This window comes from Myotis myotis, unplaced genomic scaffold, assembly GCF_014108235.1.
Source record: "Myotis myotis isolate mMyoMyo1 unplaced genomic scaffold, mMyoMyo1.p scaffold_m19_p_17, whole genome shotgun sequence".
NCBI classification, from domain to species: domain Eukaryota; kingdom Metazoa; phylum Chordata; class Mammalia; order Chiroptera; family Vespertilionidae; genus Myotis; species Myotis myotis.
The window spans coordinates 23,376,449-23,398,751 of record NW_023416321.1 but is presented as its reverse complement, the minus strand read 5'-3'; the positions used below and the strand labels follow the sequence as shown (position 1 = coordinate 23,398,751).

The 22,303-nt window shown below is 48.6% G+C and overlaps 1 protein-coding gene across 5 annotated transcripts in view; it reads left to right on the top strand.

Annotated features, from left to right (window-relative positions):
- Positions 1-9,737: 9,737 nt before the first annotated feature.
- Positions 9,738-22,303, top strand: part of HNF1B (HNF1 homeobox B) — a 55,814-nt gene continuing 43,248 nt past the window's right edge. For 3 of the 5 annotated variants that reach the window (XM_036341919.1, XM_036341918.1, XM_036341917.1), the window contains exons 1-4: positions 9,738-10,132; positions 14,555-14,754; positions 19,912-20,098; positions 21,616-21,851. In XM_036341919.1, the coding sequence (XP_036197812.1) occupies positions 9,789-10,132; positions 14,555-14,754; positions 19,912-20,098; positions 21,616-21,851 (967 nt within the window). In that variant the 5' untranslated portion in view covers positions 9,738-9,788. Of the gene's footprint in view, positions 10,133-14,554; positions 14,755-19,833; positions 20,099-21,615; positions 21,852-22,303 lie in introns of all 5 variants that reach the window. The other 2 variants (XM_036341916.1, XM_036341915.1) reach the window with 1 other exon arrangement.

Sequence of the window (22,303 nt, the reverse complement as noted above, 5' to 3'; positions counted from 1 at the left end):
TTTCCTGTTGGCTTTATAATAAGCCTAAACTATTTTTTTTTTTTTTTTTTTTTTTTTTTTTATGGTGGGCAGTTACATCCTAGGCCGGTATCTTCATCTTTTTTTTTTTTTTTTTTTTTAATTAAATCTTTATTGTTCAGATTATTACCTTTGTTCCTCTTTTTTTCCCCCCCCATAACTCCCCTCCTCCCAGTTCCCGCCCCACCCTCCGCCCTCACTCCCCACCCACTGTCCTCATCCATAGGTGCACGATTTTTGTCCAGTCTCTTCCCGCATCTCCCACACCCCTTCCCCCCCCAGGAATAGTCAGTCCATTCCCTTTCTATGTCCCTGATTCTATTATAATCAACAGTTCATTCTGTTCATCAGATTATTTATTCACTTGATTCTTAGATTCACTTGTTGATAGATGCATATTTGTTGTTCATAATTTGTATCTTTACCTTTTTCTTCCTCTTCCTCTTCTTAAAGGATACCTTTCAGCATTTCATATAATCCTGGTTTGGTGGTGATGAACTCCTTTAGCTTTTCCTTATCTGTGAAGCTCTTTATCTGACCTTCAATTCTGAATGATAGCTTTGCTGGATAAAGTAATCTTGGTTGTAGGTTCTTGGTATTCATCACTTTGAATATTTCTTGCCACTCCCTTCTGGCCTGCAAAGTTTCTGTTGAGAAATCAGCTGACAGTCGTATGGGTATTCCCTTGTAGGTAACTGAGTTTCTTTCTCTTGCTGTTTTTAAGATTCTCTCTTTATCTTTTGCTCTTGGCATTTTAATGATGATGTGTCTTGGTGTGGTCCTCTTTGGATTCCTTTTGTTTGGGGTTCTCCGCGCTTCTTGGACCTGTAAGTCCATTTCTTTCACCAGGTGGGGGAAGTTTTCTGTCATTATTTCTTCAAATAGGTTTTCAATATCTTGCTCTCTCTCATCTTCTGGCACCCCTATAATTCTGATGTTGGTACGCTTGAAGCTGTCCCAGAGGCTCCTTACACTATCCTCGCATTTTTGGATTCTTTTTTCATTTTGCTTTTCCAGTTGGGTGTTTTTTGCTTCCTCGCATTTCAAATCATTGACTTGATTCTTGCGCTCCTCTGGTCTGCTGTCAGGAGTCTGTATAATATTCGTTATTTCAGTCCGTGTATGCTTAATTTCTAGTTGGTTCCCCAATATAAGATCGAGGGTCTCATTAGTTTTCTTGTAGATCTCATTAAGTTTATCGGCGGCTTCTAAACAGTTCTTGAGAGACCTTAAAAGTGTGGTTCTGAACTCTATATCTTCCATTGACAATTTTGTCCTGTTTCTTTGTCTCCGCATTTTGTTATGCTTCCTTGGTGCACCCCCTAGTGGTCTTTGTTCGCAGTCTTATAGTTAAATCTTGATTGTTGTAGCTAATTCCAGGGAGGGTTTGACCTCCAGGCCAAGTGGCTATGAGAATCAGCTGTGTCAGCAGTGAGAGAACTTCTGTCCTCTAGGGAGGTGCTAATCTAGCCTTTGCCTGAGGCTATCCGGCAAATGCCTCTGTGCAGGGCTTGGGCGGGGCAGGTCGCACAGGATCAACAGGGTGGGCCGGAGAGAGCAGTTATGGCGGCTCTCAGTCCTGTCCCCAGGGGCTCTGCCTCTCTGAGTCCCAGCACTCGCTCTGACCGAAGCCAGACAGTCCCACTTCTCCCGTTTGAGTCTGGGTCCCTAAAGACTCGCCCGGATCTGGAGCTCAGAGTCTGCGACTCCCTCCCGATTGAAAACGCCAACCGTGCCCTCCGCTCCCAGCCCGCTCCGCACCTCAGAATTTGACTTCAGCACTGTGCCTCCTCTGAGTGTCCGTATGCGTTTCTCTTTCCTCCTAGTTGTAGGACTTCCACTCAGCCAGCGTTCCTGTGGTTCGGGGTGATGTCCGTTCTGTCTTTTAGTTTCACTTTTGAAGTAGTTGTTCAAAGCAGCAAACTCCGGCGTTAACCTATGCCGCCATCTTGGTTCTCGGTATCTTCCCCTAAACTATTTTTTAAAAATATATTTTATTGATTTTTTTACAGAGAGGAAGGGAGAGGGACAGAGAGTCAGAAACATCGATGAGAGAGAAACATCGATCAGCTGCCTCCTGCACACGCCCTACTGGGGATGTGCCACAACCAAGGCACATGCCCTTGACCAGAATTGAACCCAGGACCCTTCAGTCCCCAGGCCAACGCTCTATCCACTGAGCCAAACCGATCAGGGCAAGCCTAAACTATTTAATACAGTAGCACATGGAGTCAGGAAATAATGGGATTGAGGTGCTCAAACTATTTTTTACTGAGAGGAGCATTGACCAATTTCTGCTTTAAAGAAAAGCCCCTTAAACTCTGAATAACGTTTTTTCATTGCTATCTATGGTCAGTGCCTTCGACTGCACTCCCAGGAGATTTTGGGGGTGCATGTAGCGCCTGAGCAGTGAGGAGGGTGGAGGCTTGACACCCCAAGAAGTGTTGTCACTGCAGAGAAACTACACCACGTTTGATTTCCGGGTCTATGTCACTTATTTGAAAAGTCTTCCCTTGGAAGACCCCTCACTCACAATAGTGCCTCCCACACACCCTCCTATATCCCCCCGCCCTTGGATTTTCCCCCGTAGGTTGCCCTCACCTGAAGTACTACGTATGTGCTCACTGACTGGTTTCATGGCCTCTGCCCCCTCGCTAGAGTGGCAGCTCTATGAGGACAGGACCCTCTGTTTTACTCCCTGCTGTGTCTCCAGTATCCAGAATAGTGCTTGACCCAGAAAGGTACTTACTTGGTAAGCAAACAAGCTAAATGCTGCAAATGATTGAGTTACACCAAACTGGCTTAAAGAGAGTTCCTTAGAAAAGGCGTTGTGGGGTCTTCTCTCTTCTTTGTAATCCTTCGTCTTCTGGGAACTCATTTCACAGCAACTGTGATGCTTTATTAAGTGGAGTTCAAACTCTCTAGCTCCCTGGCCAGACAGAACTCCTTGAGGGTAGGAATTATGCCTTTAAATCCCCAGCACTTCACATTTAGTAAACGCTTGAATAGATGCCTGTGGATGAATAGATGAACGTATTCTGGGCCTTGCACATGCAGGGTGGGATTGTGAGCTGAGGCACCAAGTCCCTGGGGCATGCTCCATTGTCCCATCAAATTTCACTTACAAAACAGAAGTTCAAAGGCAAAATTATTAGTATTTCAGGATGCCACACATTACCAAATCTCGCCTAGGGGCCCCAACCACACTCCGTTGAGAAGCACTGAACTCAACCTGGGGTTAGCTGGGGTATTCCTGAAGAAGTGAGACCTTGCGGATCCCAGGTTACAGGGCTGGGGGCTGGGTGGGTGGAGATGAGATGATTAGAAGGGAAAGGATTAATCAGGAAAGCTGCCTGCTGCAGATCATAAACTTTAAAGCAAGTTTTCGGAGAAGTTGTGGGATCTGGTTTGACCTTTAAGCTTTGCTCAGCTCCTCTTTCTGCTTGAAATGCTCTCTGGTGTTCTGTTGTCAAAATCTTACCCTTCCAGGGCTCTGAGCCCCCACAGAACTTGGCTGTTGCTCCTATTATGACTAGCATCTGTTGCTGCTTATTAATTGTGCCAGTTGTTTACATTTATTCTCTTTCCTGCCAATTTCTACACCGTTTTCCTTTTTACAGTTGAAGAAACTGAGACCAAGTTTCCTTCGGAGTGGAAACTTGCCCAAGGTCACGCCTAGGCAGCAGCAGCGACAAATTTCAAACCTACATGAGCCTGACTCTGAGCCACACATTGATCCCCGTGTTGCCGCTGCCTCCTGGCTGGTACAGGAAATGTCTGAGGCCAGACAGAGCTGCTTTGGAATCTCAGCTGGGTGTGAGCAACAGCAGGCTCTCTGCAAGCCAAGCTCTCTGAGTATCAGTTGAGAAAACGAGTAATACGAATAATGACATTGTCTCCTGAGACTGGTATGAGGAGGAAATGAGAGGCTTCCTGTACAGCAATCAGCACAGCACTTAGTGTAAAGCCTGTTCCATTCTATCTAGCAATAGAAGTTAAGAGCATCTGTGTCTGTCTCTCCCACTATGTAACCAACTCCTTTACAGCAGAAATTGAATCTTGTTCACCCCAGCAGGGCTGGATACCTCCTGCAGTGCCCAGCACATAGTGGGTGCTCAATAAATGTTTGCTACATTGACTCAGCACCCCTGATGGCTCTTCACCCCCAGGCCCGGAAGCAGGGTCTTTGTCTACTTACCAGGGCACTAAAGGATACCATCCCTTAGCGTGAAGCCTAGTGGCCACCTGGATGCTCCAGGTGCATGTTGTGGACAGCACTCCTGAGCAGACACAAGCTGGCAGAGCTGGGCCAGGGTCCTCCCTGGTTGTGCTCTACCATTAAGAACTAGAATGAGAGGAGAGGAGACATAAGTGGGCAAGACCCAGGGTAATACCAAGTAGGCAGCAGTTCCTGACTCATAGATTGGACCCAAGCCTTTGCCGACACCCTTCCAAGCTTTTCCATCACAGAAGCGTGGCACTGGACGGAGAAATGCGGGTCTCTCATCGTGTCTTATTCCTAGGTCTTGTATCTGCTCCTGGGCAGCATCTTGCACTAATCTTGTCATTATACAAACACAGTCTTGTAAAGAAGACAGTGGAGTCTAAATTCAGATGACTTGGGTCAGTAGATGGTGATTCTGGCATCTTCAGGGGGTCTTTTTTTTTCTCTGAGCCTCAGTTTCTTCATCCGTGAAATGTGAGTACTAATGCCTGCCTTCCCTTCTTTGCAGGACTATTTTGAGGATCACACAAAAGGAGAAAGATCTTTGCACACCATAAAACACTGAGCAAACATGATAGTTCTTTATGTGGCAGGTATCTCCTTAGACAGACTTTGGTCTCCCTCTCACCACACACACACAATCACAAGATCGCGCTCTGTGCTGAGACTGTTCCGGGTGTTTCTATGTGCTCCCCCTCTGCTGAAGTGGGTAGAGGGCTCGGAAGATGGGAAAGAGTTGACGGGAGACACTTAGCGTGGGATGAGGCAATCCATAGTTCAAGTCCAAGGTTCTGTTTCTGTTTGTGGGCCCCTGGGCCAATCCTTACGCTCTTGGAGCCTCCGTTTCCTCATCATGAATGCAGAGAGATGGTCTGCCTCATAGATTTGTGAGGAGAAATAAAGGAGAAAGAGTAGCAAGGGCATCTCATTAATATGTATTTGAATATTAATCTGAAAACAGATTCTAAGAAATTTTAGTAAAGGGCATTGCTTTTTTCCCCTCTCTAAACACCATAGCCTAGCCCATATTGTTTATTCAATAAACATTTATGGAGCACCTGCTGTGTGCTGGGCCGCCTGCCAGCCTCACTTTTAATGGGTGTAATAAAAGAAAGGGGAATAGATTATTGCTCTGGAGTGAAGGCTCTCTCTGCTAGGTGTAGTATTTATTAGTTTAATAGCATACTAGGTCGCTAATTTTTAATTTAATCTTTTACAAACTACTGGAAACACCCTATTTCTAAAAATGACCCAGCAGAAGGATGTGAGTTGTTGAATCAAAATGAGGGAAATCTCCTCTACGCTTAGGAGTTTCCCCGAAAATGTCTGATAGGGAAACAAAAGCGCAGAGCTGGAGGGATGTCTAGAAGGGAAGCTGAGTGCCGGGGTTGATGGGATTGGAGATCTTCCCGTGTCCATCTGTTACTACCTCGCAGTTCTCCGCAAAAGGCTTCACCCATAGTAGACACTTGGTCGTGTTTGTAGGGAACTTACCCCAGAAGCTGTGAATTTAGAACGAGTAGGAGTGGAGGAAGGCAGGGAGCCCCTGAGCCACATGCTATGTTTGAGGAAGCACTTATGAAACCAAGTCCTGCCTGTGCCAACCCCATTCAAGGTGTTCTGTGTTACCTAATTTAATTCTTCCAATAACCCGATGAGGTATCAATTCCATTATTATCACCATTTACGTTTGGTGATCATGTGAAAACTGAAAGAAATTAAGTCACCTTGCCCAAAGCCACCGCCCTTCCCCGCCCCCCCCCCCTCCACCCCGCCCGCCCCGGCCCACACACACACACCCTTCCGGAAAGCAGCTGGTCTATTTGACTCCAAAGCCAGGATTTCCCTACTGCATGCTGCTGTATCTCTTAGGAAAGTAATTTCTCTTCCGTGGATCTGCTTCCTCATCCCAAACTTAAAGGAGTGAAGTGAGATGTCCCTCGGTCTCTTTCACATCTATTTCTACCTACATGGGTGCTTTATCCAACTGTTGACAAACTGGGGCCCATGGGTCAAATCCAGCCAGTCCATTGTTTTTTTATTAATCTTTATTGTTGAAAGTATTACATATGTCTCCTTTATCCCCCCATTGTCCCCTTCCAGTCCACACCAGCTCCCTGCCCCAGGCCCTTACCACCCCACTGTCTGGGTTCATGGATTATGCATATATGCATACAAAGTCTTCAGCCCATTGTTTTTATAGAGTTTTATTGAAATACAGCCACACATATTCATGTATGTATTATCTATAACAGCAGAGTTAAGTACTTGTGCAAAAGACTGTATGGTACACAAAACCTAAAATATGTTACTATCTGGCACTTCATAGAAAAGGTTTGTCAACCCCTGGAATATATCGGTCTATAGGTTTTAATGGTGATAGATTATATATGGTAAATGGAAAAGAAGCTGGAGGGTCACATGTCAACAGTAAACAGTTGGGATAGAGTAAGAAGGTGACTTCCATCCACTCTTTACATTTTACACTTTGGAATTATTGCTTTAACTTACTCTTTACTAAGTTATAGCTTATAGCAACCTGCACAAACCCTAAATGTATACCCTTTTGTGTTTAGGGAAGGTATTCCACAACTTCCTTGCTGACAACTCGGAAAACTGAGAAGTACAAATAAGGAAACAAAAATTACCTTTATGGCATCATCCAGAAATAACCACTCAGCCTTTACATTGACAGCTCCTTAAAATGTCCTATGTCTTATTTTCCCATCTTTAAAACGGGGCTGCTCTATCAGTCCATCGCCACCTTATCCTATGTGAAGCATAAACAAAGAGTATTTCCACTGTACTCTTATTTCTTCTGTTTGGGGGAAGTTTAACCAAAGGATTTCATGAGATAGTTCATTTAGCCAGCATTTTTTGACTCACATCCTGTAGGACTATCTGCTGGGATGGTTATGCTTTTCTTTTAAAATTTCCATATGAAGGAGTAGGTATTGGATCTGTTCACAGACCTGTAGTTGCAGTTACTTTGTGAGCGCTCATCTCGCACTAGGTGGCATACACAAGGTCCATCTGGGCAGGGGGTTCCCGGAAATTGCTGGGTAGAAATACGTCACCTGCAAGACTATCTGGACACTCATAGGAAGTTTCCCCTTTACTTCGTGAAACTTCCTGTATGTCCACATAGTTTGCTTGGGGTAGGGGGGAAGAACGGGTTTGCCGCCACCTGGATTTTGAGAGAGAAAGGAGAGTCAGACTGGGCACAGAGCAGTTGGAACTACAATTCCAAGTTCTGTGGTTAAAAGGGACGTGATGGCTGGTTTTTTAATGGGTCTTTCCAGCTCAACACAGAAACTGATCTTCATCACACTTGACTGCTCCCATCATGATAGCAAGTGGGAGAACAGAGACAAAGAGCCGTTCTCCAGGGACATTTACTCTCAACACTTCATTATCTTGGCTGAGGGGAGCTGGGTAGGCAGAGAATGTTCTCCCAGTGGGCCGAATGGTGAGGGGCCAGGACCTCCCATACGTCACAACAAACCAAAGACAATAAGGTGAAATGAAGGAACCTCATTTCCATGAACTTATTACCTACCCCTTTCTCGGGGAGAGTCTGAGATAGTGCAAACTTCCCCCAGGGCTCCATGCGCACAACCCCTCCCCGCCACCCCTTCTTTTCGGCTCCTAGCACATGCGTAGCAGATTCCGTACTGAAAAGCGACAGCCCTAGTTCCTTAGCAGCCTGACTTGGATCAGTGACGCTGGAAGGATCGGCCTTCCTACACCTAGATTTGACTCTGAATTTAGCAGATTGAGAGCCTTCCTCCCCCACATTGAAATTCTTCTCTTCCTGAAACTAACCCCAACTTCCTCCTAATTACCTGTTAAAAGTGGGGAAGGTAGAGGAGAATTTGCTTAGAAGCAGCTCTGCTAACTCCCTGAGGGGTCTGAATTTTTGTTCCTCATCTCTTAGTCCCTCCAACCCGAGCGCCGGATCTGCTGGACTTGGAGAACCCTGAGCCTGCAGAGATTTTACTACTGGGAACTGGCTTCCTGCCTCCCCAGACTGCCAAGTATTATCAGACCCCAGGGGTTTTCCAGGGAGTCCCCTTCAATGCACACAAGCCCCCACCCCTGCACTGCAGGGATCCGTATTTTACAGATGAAATTGAGGCTTAGAGAGCGGAAAGGGATGTTCTCTGCCCCAGAAACTATGGGTCTGTGATGAGTCGACCCTAAAAAAAAAAAAAAAAAAAAAAAGCTCGTTCCCCCCTCTTTCTCCTGCGCTGTCTTCATGGGCGCCCGTGGGCGTCCTTCCTGCCCTGCCCACGCCCCAGGGAGATGAAGGTGAAGTTTCTATGGTGCCGAAAGATTCCCGGCCTCCTTCCTGGCCCAGACCGGGGTGGGAAAAACGAAACGAAACGAAACGAAACAAAACGAATTTCCCTCTTGGACGCCTTCTCAACGTGTGCGGTCTCCCTGCGTCTGCAGAGTGCGGCCTAGACCAGGAGCCGCTCGTGTCCCGCAGCTGTGAATAAACCAGAAGGCAGTGGGTCACGGTGGGACGCGCGGCCGCCCACTGTCCACCACTGCATGCAGGCCGCGCCTTGCTTTCACTGCTAGAAAGGAGGTCCCCCCTCAATCCTAATTTTACCCCGAAAGCGGAGGCGCTTTGATATTCTGGGTTTAAACTGCAGCGCGAGGCCCAAGCGTCCAGCTCCCCGCACAGCTGGGCCAGGCCTGGCGCTGGGGCGGCCCGGGTGCTGGGTGCTGGGGCAAGAGCTTTGGCTACTATCCCCGGCCATACAGTAGCCTGCGCCTCCTTCCCGCTCGCCTACGCTCAGAGGCGACATTTCTGCAAATCTCACCGCCGAGCTGAGCCGGCTAGAGGGGGGCGGGGGGACGGCAGAGCGCAACTAAACGAGGTCGCTGCGCTCATGCCCCCACCCGGCCCTCCACCTGCGTTGGTTCGGACGCCTCGGAGGGACTCTCCTCTCCCCTCCTCCTCCATCTCCTAGACCTAGCTCCAAGAACACCCCAAGGTCCTCCAGCTCTCACCTGGGCCCCCGAGGCGCAGTTTCTTCTCTCCAGACTAGAGCCGGCCCTGCGGCCGGTGGGAAAGCCCGGAGCCTTCCACGCCGGGCCGCACACTCCTTGCTTCCCAAGTCCAAAGGTCGCCTAAAGTTTGGCTGATAAACAGAACCAGTACAAGAAGGCCCTCGGCCCCCCAGCGGGAGCACAATGGGCCCGGCCAGCCCCGCTCCCGCCCGGGTCCCCGGCTCCCCACGTCTGCCCCTCGGGCTCTCGCGCTCTCGGTTTTCCCCCTCCCCACCGTCATTTGCATCTTGCCGAAAGCCGGCCTCCCCGCTGATTTGCATATCTTATATGGCCTAATGGTGGTGATCATGGCCAGTTAGAAGTTTTCTGACTTCTCGGAGGAGACTCCGGGACCCCGAGGAGTAACAGGTGTCTGGAGGCTGAAGGGTGGGGGGCTTCCTGGACTTGGGGTTCGTTTGTGAAACTCCCCACCACCCTCTTCTCTCGCACCTACATCCCCCCCTTCCTTTTCTGTCCTTGGAAAATGGTGTCCAAGCTCACGTCGCTGCAGCAAGAACTCCTGAGCGCCCTGCTGAGCTCCGGCGTCACCAAGGAGGTGCTGGTCCAGGCCTTGGAGGAACTGCTGCCCTCCCCGAGCTTCGGGGTGAAGCTGGAGACCCTGCCCTTGTCCCCCGGGAGCGGGGCCGAACCCGACACCAAGCCGGTCTTCCATACTTTAACGAACGGCCACGCCAAGGGCCGCCTGTCCGGGGACGAGGGCTCCGAGGACGGGGACGACTATGACACCCCTCCCATCCTCAAGGAGCTGCAAGCGCTCAACACCGAGGAGGCGGTGGAGCAGCGGGCGGAGGTGGACCGGATGCTCAGGTAGGTGCGGACCAGGTGGGGAGAATGCGCCCGAGCCCTGGCGTCTGAGCCGCCCTGCGCCCGACCACCCGCGCGCTGCCTACTTCCCACCAGAGAAGTCCCCGGGGCTGCTCGGCTTCTCTACCCAACACCTGGACCCCTCCCAGCCTCTCCCCCGGCCGGCCCGGAGCCTGGGGCTTCCCATCGCCCGGCTCGGGCCAGTGTCCAGGGCGAGGGGCCCTCCGGGCAGAGCTGGAGCTGGGCCTGTGGGAACCCAGCGGCGGAGCCCTCAGCCTAAGGGTTGCCCGCGCAACCGAAGGTGCGAGTGGGTGCAGTGACAGCCGCGGTTCCCCAGGAGCAGCGGCTCGGACCCCACGAGTCGCAGGCCACGCATTTCTCCTGGCCGCCTCCTCTCGGTCCAGGAAAACGCAGGCCGGCCTGCGGCACAGTGCCCCGCAGCACTTCGCAGAGGGACCGGCTGCACCCGGGCCAGGATCTGGGGGGCGAGTTCTCCCATTTGCACTCCCACTCCCATCGGCAGCGCCCTTGCTAGGCCCCAGGGTGATCCGGAATCCCCCAAACAGGTGTAGATTTGCACGGAAAAGGTTTGTCTTGTTGTAGGGCCAGGGGGGACCCGCACTGGGCAAAGGAGAGTGCACGTATTTAAGCAAAGGAGCGAGAGGCAAGTGCGGCCCAAACCCCAGGTCGCAGCGGACCTGGTCGCAACCCGAGAAAGGAGGGCGTTTCTGGATCTCGCCGGTGACATCCCGGCGTCCCCGGGGCACTCGGGCGGCTGGCCGGCGGTCCGTCTCCCTGTTCGGGGTCGTTTGCTGGGCCTCGTAGACCGGCTTGAGGCGTTGACAGCTGGTGACTAATTATTGAAGGGGCCGAGCAGTTCCCTTAGAGTGCGCGTCCCTCCGGCCACTTGGCTCCAGCACCGAGCCCCTCGCGTGGCCTCGGACTCCTCAGCGCCGCGGTTTCCAGGCAGGGCCGGGGCCAAAGTCCCGTCCTGGGCTCAGGCAGCCTCGGTCGCACGCCCGCAGCGGCAGTTTGGGGTGGGAGGTGACCTTGCATTTGAATTTGCTACCTGGGGACCCGGCGGTTTACTCTCCAGCCAAAACAATCAGGGGGACGTCTAGATTTTTCTTCCAAAAGAACTTTGCTACAAGGCAGGGGTTTGAGGTTCTCCCCTTGTTTTCCCCCGGTGCAGAGGCGGTTTCTCTCCCGCCTCCGAGGGCTCGGGTGCAGGAAGGTGAGACGGGTCGGAAGGAGTGACTGGGGCGCCTGGGCGGCCTGGAGGTGCACCAGGGCCTGGCGGGTTGATGGAGCTCCCGCCGCCTGCCAGCCGGGCCTGCGGGGCCTGGGCCTATCCGCCCGGCCACAGACTCCCACCTTCTAGCCGGGCTCTGGGCAAATCTGGGGAGTCCGGGGCGACCCGGGGAGCCCCTCCGCACCCAGCCCGACGCGGGGCTGGACGCAGCACAGAGGTAACATAAACGGCAGCACGTGGAGTTAGGGCGTTATTAATTTATTTCTATAAATCATCAACAGAAAGATACACAAAGAGTCGCGATTAGGTTGAAAAGAGAGGCGGGTTATTCATTGGTGAAGTTGTAAACGCGGCTGAGAGAGGGAAGGAAATCCAAACGCGGGCGCGGGGCTGCTGGCCGCGGCCGGCGCGCACGGGCACGCACGGCGCTGCGGGGCGCTCAGGCCAAGCCCCCGCGCGGCCGACGCCTGCGCCGCCCTCCGCCGTCCGCCGAGCCCCGGCTCCCGCGGGTGGGGGGCGAGCCTGGGGGGCCTAAGACCCTCGCCGGAACGCAGACCCAGGACAGACCCCAGGTTTCTCTCCCCGCCCCAAGCTGCGCTGCCTTCCCTCCCCCAGCTCGGGAGTTGTCGGACTTGATTAAAGTAATTTTTCAAGAACTTGCTAACGGTTCCCATGGCACTTGCACAGTCGGTTCTGAGCACCAGGCACAAGCACTCCCCTTTTGGCTCACGCCGTTCCCGTAAGGCGGGAAGAAAAGAACAGGAAAAGTCACTTTTTGGAGCTCCTGCACGCACCGCACCGGATACCTTCTGGACGAGAGAGGCGAGAAAGGAAGGGTCGGGGATCGTGCCGCCGGCGCCCCGGCGTCGGGAAAGTTGGCCACTTGCTGAGGAGCCGGAGCGAGGCGGTGCGGGCCCGGGGCGTCGCCGCTCGCGGCCGGGCGGGTATTGTTTGGAGAGGAGCGCGCCGGGCGGCTGTGCCCGCGCCCCGGGCGGGCGGGCGTTTGACACCTGCGCCGCGAGCACAATGGCCGCGCGCGCTTCTCCGGAGCCGTGGACTTACCGGGCGCAGGAACCCGGAATATTTCCAAATGTTAAAAAAGGAACCAGTTCTCTGAGCTCTTCCCAGTGAATATCTGTAAATCCCGGGGGCAGAAAGCTGTAAAGGTGTAACTACGCCATCTTACCCCCGACTCTAGTCCTTGAGTGCGGCTTACAGGTTTGCTGCAGTTCATGGGGTTTTCGTGGGCTTTTGTTTTTTTAAACCTTCCCAGTTGTTGAGCTCATTCACTCTTTCCACAGAACCTTTAGATCTTAGAACATTACACTGTTTCACTAGGTTTCTTAGACACAAAAAGTTAACACAGGTAAAGAAATTTAAGCAAAACAACAATAACCAAAGAATCTGTTAAAGCGATATTAACGGAAGCAGATGCTTTTTCTAACTTTAGCCATTATTATTCCTATCTGCTGAAAGTGTTTTTCTACCCTAAAAATATCTGTGGAAATACTCACCAGAAATAAGCTTTAAAATTATCTCTGATACACGTATGTCCAAAATGTTACATTCTTTTTCTCGTACTGGAGGTGAATTCTCCATGTTTGAAACTGTACTTGCATTTTCTCATTTCTTTTTGTCCTTGTTGTTGCTTTATTATATTGTATTAGTTGGAAGCAACCTTTTTAATCCTTGAGAAAGTCATTAACTTGTATTTAATCTTAAAAGCTTGCATTTCTCAAAAACATCTGTTCTCGCGAATTTAATATCAAAGAACTGCTAAAATAACCTGTTGTTCGAATGCTTACAAACTATACCAATTTAATTACTAGATTTTAATTCATTAAACAAAATTTATTTTATTTGACATATTATAGGCACCATTTAGAAACAAATTGGTTATTTAATCTGCAACACCATATCTGCTTTGATCTCTACACCGTTTTTTATTGTTTTATCTGAAACTAATTTTTCCCTTCATTTTTTTTCATGTTCTATCAGGCTACTATATATATCAACATACAGTAAAGGGATGTTGATTTTTTAAAGTTAAATATGTAGCTGCATTAAATAGTGTATGTGGATATATTGCTTCTTTAACACTTTTTTCTATACTGTACATTATTTAATTGTTTGTTTTAAATGCTATCTCAGTTTTAAGTCACCTATTCAACAAGCAAGAAAAGATATTGACAAAATTGAAACTATTTTGAATAAATAAAATTCAAAGGCATCAACTCATTATTTTAAAGAAGCCTTTTGTACCCCATTTCTCACTGTTTATGAGAAATGAAAAATATAAGCAAGTTCTTATATTTTGAAGCTTGAAATTTAGGAGAAAATTTGCCTTTCAGATATTCTTACCCTGTTAGGGCAGAAAGGTAGGAATACAGGAAAACAAGGCATTGGGGATAGGTAATACCTTATTCAGAAATGAAAATTATTTATTTGTCCCCATTAGGTTTTATTTGGGAGGTGTGGCTGTGGTGAAATTTATTTTTTAACTTTACCTGTTTGCCTCAATGGAGTGATTTTTCAGTCCCAGGGAGAACCTTATTTTACTTCTTAACACTTTTCAAAAAATTGGAATACCATTTACTATCTGGCTAAGAGGTCCTCCTTGCATCTCAGGAGGTGGACATATATGTTTTACTCCTATTTTATAAGACAAGAAACTGAGACACCCATTCAGAAGGAAAATAATGTGGGAGAGGTCTAGGTAAATTGAGAAACTGATGCTACCCCCTATCCTGGTAGGATCGGTCTGCCCAGCCCAAGCCAGTGGCATGTCCACTTTCTAATGGGGCTCCTGTCTTTTAAGTCTCTCACATTCCAGGCAAATGAAGGAAACCAAAATAAAATAGGATCTTTTCTTTCTGCCTAACGAGTGCTGGTCACTGGCCGTGCTTCCCCATTCCTGAAGACAAGAAGTCATCTTCATCTTCCCCCTCCTAATCGAAGATGAAAGGGATGGAGGGCACTGTATAGGAGCTCTCCTATAGTACAATATAGGTTCTATTTTGGCCTCACCTCTTTCCCAAGGATGTAGCTTGGACAGGTGAAGAAATAGGTGAAGATCAGGGTATTGCACAGAGTTTAGGTAAAACCCATAGAAAGAGAGTATTTCTCCCCAGACATCTTCCACCAGCACCCTAACCATTTGTTTATCTGTCTAGTGAGGACCCCTGGAGGGCTGCCAAGATGATCAAGGGCTACATGCAGCAACACAACATCCCCCAGAGGGAGGTGGTCGATGTCACGGGTCTGAACCAGTCACACCTCTCACAGCATCTCAACAAGGGCACTCCTATGAAGACCCAGAAGCGCGCCGCCCTGTACACCTGGTACGTCCGAAAGCAGCGGGAGATCCTCCGACGTAAGTGCTTTAATTCGGCTTCTGCCTCAACCTGGAGTGACCTTTGCCCTAACTCTGACCCCTGTGGGATACCTCAGTTTTCACCTCATCAAGAAAGCCTTCATAGCACTTGCTACATATATGAAGCTAGCAGGTGGATTTGGCCGTCCTCGTTGCTGTTTGATGGATTAGCCTATGCTATGGCATTTTCTTCTTCTATGGTTCCTTTACTAACCAGCCAGGTGTTTTGACAAGTCCTTCAGTGTGTGCAATTTACCTTGAAATTTTTGGCCCCTGCTTCCAACATCTTTCTCTTTGAAACCAAGAGGGCAACAGAGGAATATTATCCTCAAAGTAAGCAAAGCACCTCCCCTTGACACAGATTAAAGTTCCCAAGGAAGACATTTCATAATCAATCAATCATATTGATCACTTATTGTTATTTCTCTCCCCTCTGGAAAAATATTTTTTAAAATAGAGAATATTTATATATACATACATTCAGAATCTGATCATGTTTTTTTGTTGTTGTTGTTTTTTTGTTTTGGTGGGTGTGAGGGTAGTTACTGAGTTCTGAAGCAATTTAAGGTGCTACTCACATTTACTAAAATTGGTCGTTTGGGGACCTCAGCTTGTGAGCCTGTCTAATGAAGAAGCTGCTTCTCACTAAGGCAGGACTCAGTAGAAGTATCTGCCTTTGGAACTCTGACCAATCAATTCTTGTCATTCTCATTCCCAAATGTCCTCTCTGTCCCAAGATTTCTTTCACACAATAATACTGAGAGATTTTTGTTCTGAAGTCTAAGGAAGTTTGAACTTCATTTGAATGGCCCGAGTATGAATAACATACTGTTTTTATTTTAGGAAAAGTATACTTTTACATTATACTTTATTTTTTAAAATATATTTTTATTGATTTTTAGAGAGAGAGAAACATCAATGTGGAAAACATTAATTGGCTGCCTCCCACACGACCATGTATTGAGCCCCCAACCTGGGCATGTGCCCTGACCAGGAATCAAACCAGTGATGTTTCAGTGCATGGGACAGTGCTCAACCAACTTAGCCACACTGGCCAAAGCAATACTTTAATTATTTTGATCTTACCCTTTTCCTAGGAAAATTTTGTATGAGTTTTCAGTCTTCCCTACACTGTCCCCTGGGCTGTGAGTTTCTCTGTCTTTGTCAAGATATTAGTTTCCATCACTTTCTGGGTTAGTTTTATCCCCCTCTAGCTGGACGGCCACTTGTAAAAATCATTCTTGTTTTCTGTCATACACTGCTCCAGAGTGATTGGTTCAGTATTTATTGTCTCAGTGTCTGGGGGCAGGAAAGGCCTTCATGATGGAAGGACAGGTTTTTTAGACATTCATCTTATATTGTGGTCATTTGCTCTTCTGTTGGAAGCATTAAATGGATAGATTAGAAGCAGTAAAGTGAGAGCTCCTTGCTGTGTCGGGGAAGGGGCTCTGGGTTGATCCATCATCCGTGGTGACTAGTTTGGGAAAATTTTGGGTTTCTGACCTGAAGCAACTCTGTAATTCCTGAAAGTCCATTATCAGGAGCCAGGCCCCATGCAATATCTTTAGCTTGAGCTGCCTCCCTGTGTTCAATGGGAGTTCCCTCAGAAAGAGGCCAACTGGGAGCTTCTAAAAAGACAAGAAGTCCTAGAAATTTCTCAGGATCCTTGAGAAGCGACGTTTTACAAAAATGTATGATAGTGGTGCAAGGGAGTTTTTAAATTGTTGTTGTTCAAAGTCAAATGAGACATGAAGCTTAAGAGCTTCAGAAACATTTCTTTATTCTGAAAATATTATATGAGCTCCTGTTAGATGCCAAGCACTGTGCTGGGCTGTGGGATACACAGGGCCTTTTCTCCAGAGACTTACAACCTAATGAAGGGATGAAATGTTTGAATAAATAATGACAACTGCTTTCTAAAGGCTGTTATAAAGGTATTACAAGGGACATCAGAGGAATTACTAAACTGGCTGGAGACATCATGGAGGGCTTTCTGGAGGAGGTGACATTTGAACCAAAGTCTGACGGATAAAAATTAGGAAGTGAGATAAATAAAAGTGGGACAGTGTGAATGGCGTGGGAGGAAGTAAAGGAGGTAGGATAACTTTAAAAAGCTATAACTTGATTACAAATTTTCTTGAAAACCAAAAATAATAAATGGTAATATTCATGGGCCCTTCTATGCATGTAGAATCTCCTTGTCCAAGCTGGCCTCTGAGCCTATAAAGAATTTACTGCACCCAACTTCTTCAAATTTATTTCTATTAGCAGTGAACATTTTCTTTCCTTTCTTATTGCCTCATGGTGCCCGTCCCCCCTCCCCCCATTAATCTGGAAAGAAGTGGAGAGTTGGTGGTGGCTGGAGAACCTAGGAGAATCTCGTTCTTCAAAAATTGAGAGAGGTTAGGGCCAAGGCTCTGACAGAGCCTGGATGTTATTGAGCACCTACAGGCAAGTCAGCCTGGCTGAACCTGAGTTCTGAGCACCATGCGGGCTGCTGCCTTCTCAGAGGGCAGCTGACAGGCAGTCCCCACACCAACGGTGGTTGTGAATGTGTTTCACACCCACCACAGACAAAACCCCAGGATTCAGTTTTGTTACCTCCACCTGAGTCAGATTTGGAGGTTTTGTAGGTGTATTATTTGTGTTTTGTTTTTAGTGAGAAGTGATGCAAAGGCTGCTGGTTACGAGCCTTCGGGGCTACAGGTTGAGTTCACATCCTGGCTTCTGCCCCACATCCATGTGACTTTGGGCAGGTCATTTAATCAGCCTGAGCCTCGCTTTCTTCATCTATAAAATTGAGGTATCAATACTTGTTGCATGGAGAGGTTGTGAGAATTAGATGAAGGGACACATTTAGAGAACTTGGCTCAACACCATAGAAAGTGTTCAATAAATGTTAACTGTTATTACATCCATTCAAATCAAGTGAAGAACCTCAAGTTGACCTGGGTCCTTAGGCTTAGCCTTACTGGCTTGGGCTGCTATTCATGGTGATTCCACAGGGCCACAGAGAGGAGAGGGGACACTGAGGCAGACCCCCACTGAGCAGAGACCTTCTCTCTGCTCCTCTGACGAAATCGTCCCTAAAGTGACTGTATTTAGATTGCTGCTGTGAAGACCAAATGACATAGGAAGTGTGAAAGCACTTTGAAAAGTATAGCTTCCATAGGAATTGGGGTCATCATCATCATCCTGACTAGGGGTACATGTTCTAAGACAGTGGTTCTCAGCCTTCTAGCCCTTTAAATACAGTTCCTCATGTTGTGACCCAACCATAAAATTATTTTCGTTGCTACTTCATAACTGTAATGTTGCTACTGTTATGAATTGTAACGTAAATACCTGATATACAGGATGGTCTTAGGCGACCCCTGTGAAAGGAGTCGCCAAAGGAGTCGTTACCCACAGGTTGAGAACCGCTGTTCTAAGATATTTAGAGCCCCTTAGGTTTTCACCTAGTCCCATTCCACAGATGGGGAAGCTGAGGGACCAGGGACTTAAGTAACTTGGCTGGGGCTGGTTCTACATTGACCCATTGAGTCAGTGACTTCCTGCCAGCAACTTGGGCAGAAACTCTTCTAGGTATCTCAAGGAATTGTTGGGGACCAGTGAAAACAGAGCCCGAAATGGCCTGAGAATCGTCAAAAGTGGGTGGGAACCAAATAAAAGGCCCCAGTGACGCGTTCAGTCCATCAACCTGGGAGACTGCTCATTGACTTGGCCAGTCAGCAGTTAGTTAAGCAGAGCCCAATACCACCTGCAGCTGGGGTCCTGAATCCAGGGGCATTCGGGGCCCACTGCTCCTTGTGATGCACCAAAGTGGAAATTAATCCCTAGATTGGTGTGGTTAAGTTCCCCCTTGCTGGAGGTGTATAGATGGAGGACCACTTGGTAGGGTGTGGTAGAAGGGATGCAAGCATTAAGTAGTGGCCTGACTTTGAACCTTGAGGATTTTGGATCTAGTTGTCTCTGAGAGCCATGGGTGTGACTTCAGGAACCAAGAGAGAAAAACATCAAGGTCCAGAACATGGGGACCAGGAGTTAGGAAATGAATCTGTTACGTGTCCTAGCTCAGCAGAGTGCTTGGCCTCTATGCTTATTCATCTGTAAAATGGAATCAGTCACCCCGATGAGCACTGCTTCATGCAGATGTAAGGAAGAGAACAACAAGCTCTCTCCTTCCATAAGTAAATATCAGATCTCACTTAAACCACAAGGCTAGGGTATCACCACTGAGCAAGCTGCCATCTTTCTTTCATTCTTTCAACCAAAATGTGTTGAGGGTCAGGATATGCCTGAATCCTGGGACCTAGACAGACAGGGAGCATCATTCCATCTGCATTTCTCTTTCTCCAACTCATTAATGCTGTTCCTAGAAGAGTCCTGTGTTTGTTGTCTTCTGCATTTGCCATCTTTCAAATGTGGATGGGTCTGTAAGACCTTTCCCTCATAAATAGACCCCTAGGTATACACCCCCGCCCCCCCCCCCCGACACCCCATTGCCTTTGAAGTGATCTGATTCTTAAAGAACTTTTCTCTTTCCAACACGAAGCTTTGGTTATGTTTATTTTGAAGCTGTGGTCAAAAGTTTGAGGTTTGAGGTTTTCCTAAGAGCATAATATCATAATGTAGATGCCTAGGGCATATGAGGAGAGAGGAGTGGTGGGGAGAGCTGTTTGTCTAACTGCAAATTGTACTTTGAGCAGTTTCTCCCTAGACCTGAGACTTGGTTGAGTTCATCCCCTTGACATCAAGATACAAGAGTTCAGGATACAGAGGGTTGCTTCATGTCTGAGGCCAGTGAACCAATGGGGAAAAGTAATAATAAATTGCTCTTATAAAGCAATGCTTGACCACCTTTGAGCTCCTTCAAAGAAAGGAAAGGGGTGGCTTTGGTGGCGTGAACTGAGGTGGGCCATGAGGGGCCTATCTGGAGCTTCCCTTTTGTATCCTCGCATACAATAACGGCAGGCCGCGAAGCTCAGGGGAGAGGAATAAGAATGTTTTTGTTCGTCTGTCTGTCTGCCAAGTGAAGGCTGTAGACCCTATCAAATCTACTCCTTTCTCTTTTTTCAGAATTCAACCAGACAGTCCAGAGTTCTGGAAATATCACAGACAAAAGCAGTCAGGATCAGCTGCTGTTTCTCTTTCCAGAGTTCAGCCAACAGAGCCAGGGGCCTGGGCAGTCCGATGATGCCTGCTCTGAGCCCCCCAACAAGAAGATGCGTCGCAACCGGTTCAAGTGGGGGCCCGCATCCCAGCAAATCTTGTACCAGGCCTACGATCGGCAAAAGAACCCCAGCAAGGAAGAGAGGGAGGCCTTAGTGGAGGAGTGCAACAGGTAACACCACCGGAAGCTCCCTCGAGCCGGCGGGCAAACACACGGACCTGAGATCCATTCCCTGGGTCCTGGGACATTGAGACACTGGTTGCCCAGACACATGTGGCTCAACTAGGGTCTCCCAAAGCACGTTCCACGGAATTTCGAGTCCCTAAATAAATAAATTAGAGGAATAGCATATGCATACTTCTTCGTAGGGAGTCATAAAGGTCCTTTAGTCGAGAAACCCACTTAGCTTTGTTGAATTGGTTGTGAACCATGGAATCTTTTCTCCTGGGGACCCCCTTTGTGAACTGTTATTCCAGGGAGGATAGTCTGGAGAGTGCTGGTCTAAAATACGATGCCAGCGAAATGGGACTCGTGTGTCTGACCTTCGTATAGACCAGGGAAAAACTATCCGGGAGTCCCAGACTGACTCTGTCCTCAACCAGTTGTAAATCCATTGGCCCCAAAGGAAACTTGGATCTGTTCAGTGCACTGTACCCATACTGCTTAGAGTTCTTTTTGTATCTTAAAAACTACATATAGTTTTAAAGAAAACTATTAGATATCCTTGAGATATCTTTTTGTTTCTTTCCTGCCTCCCTCCTCCCTGACTCCAACAGTGACTTTGAAAGAGAATTTTTTTAATTGATTTCAGAGAGGAAGGGAGAGGGAGAGATAGATAGAAACATTAATGATGAGAGAATCATCGATTGGCTGCCTCTTGCACGCTCCCACTGGAGATCAGGCCCACAACCCTGACCAGGAATCAAACTGCGGCCTCCTGTTTCATAGGTTGACGCTCAACCTCTGAGCAACACTGGCCAGGCGTCCAACAGTGACTTTTTAAACATTCTGTTCTTGGCTCTGGACTCTCTCTGTCTTTGGCTGGACTGGCTCTGATGGTGGAAGGATGTGGCGAGGGAGGTCAGGCCAGAAAATAGGAAGGCAGAGCGGTCAGCTATGCATGTCACAGAGTCCTCAGGCTGTGCTCTGTCCCCCTGACAGCATCCAGTGATGTCTAAGAATCTCTCTCAAACCTGCTCTTTGGGGGAGACTTCTGTAGTGAAAATAAGGGGTCTGGCTTCCCTGGCACTCGTTTGGGGTGTCCAAACACCAAAAGACCAGAATTCCTTTAGAGTGCTATGAAGGGACTCAGATAGCCAGTGGAGGACTTGGCCTTTGGTAGGGCGGGAAGAGTAGCAATATGAGGAGGGGTCAAGAAACCCACTTAGCTTTGTTGCCTGTCCCCATCTTGCTCTCTTCTCTTCTTTCTGGAGCCTCATCAGAGGCTAAGCCCTGGCTTCCAGGCAACAGAGCTTGTTTGGTACCTGTGTTCAGTCCATTCCAGCCATCTCAGCAGAGAACTACATGGGCAACTTTTTCTCTGGGCAGGTTTTTTTCCCAGGCTTCTGCTCTCTGCTTGGCCTCTTCACACTCCTAACCAAAACCATTGGGGTTATGTGTTTGGGGCCAAGCAGAGCCAGCCGCCCCTAGCCACCCTCGCTCACCATCTCCCCTCTATCCATTCTCAGGGCAGAATGTTTGCAGCGAGGCGTCTCCCCCTCCAAAGCCCACGGCCTGGGCTCCAACCTGGTCACTGAGGTCCGTGTCTACAACTGGTTTGCAAACCGCAGGAAAGAGGAAGCGTTCCGGCAGAAGCTGGCCATGGATGCCTACAGCTCCAACCAGACGCACAGCCTGAACCCCCTGCTCTCCCACGGCTCCCCCCACCACCAGCCCAGTGCCTCTCCTCCCAACAAGCTGTCAGGTAGGCACACCCTGGACCCTACGGCCTCGGCCATCCGATCAGTCTGCTTCTCCCCAGGGTCTCACCTGGCTCAAGATTTTTCAGAGGAAAAAATGCTTTGGGATGGCCCAACAGCCAGCCCTTCCTGTTGCCAGAATATTCTTGTGAAGAGTGTGTGGCTGTGGTCAGGGTTCCTCTGAGTCCTTGGTCAGCCTCCAGAGAGCCCTTTGCCCCATTCTTCTTTGGTCCCTTTCCTCTTCCTCTGTGGCTGATGACTCAGCAGGTCAGTTCCACCATCAGATTGGACCGAGAAGCCTACCTTATTGGTGTGCTAGGTGCAAACCGCAGGCAGAAAGGTTGCCTGTCCATAGCCTGTCAGGGCTCTGTCCAGCTCCAGCAAGAGGAGCCCAGGGACCTCTGGGGAAGGGCCACTCTATGGGAAGCCTCTGCTTGTTGGTTCTGTGTTCTGCCAG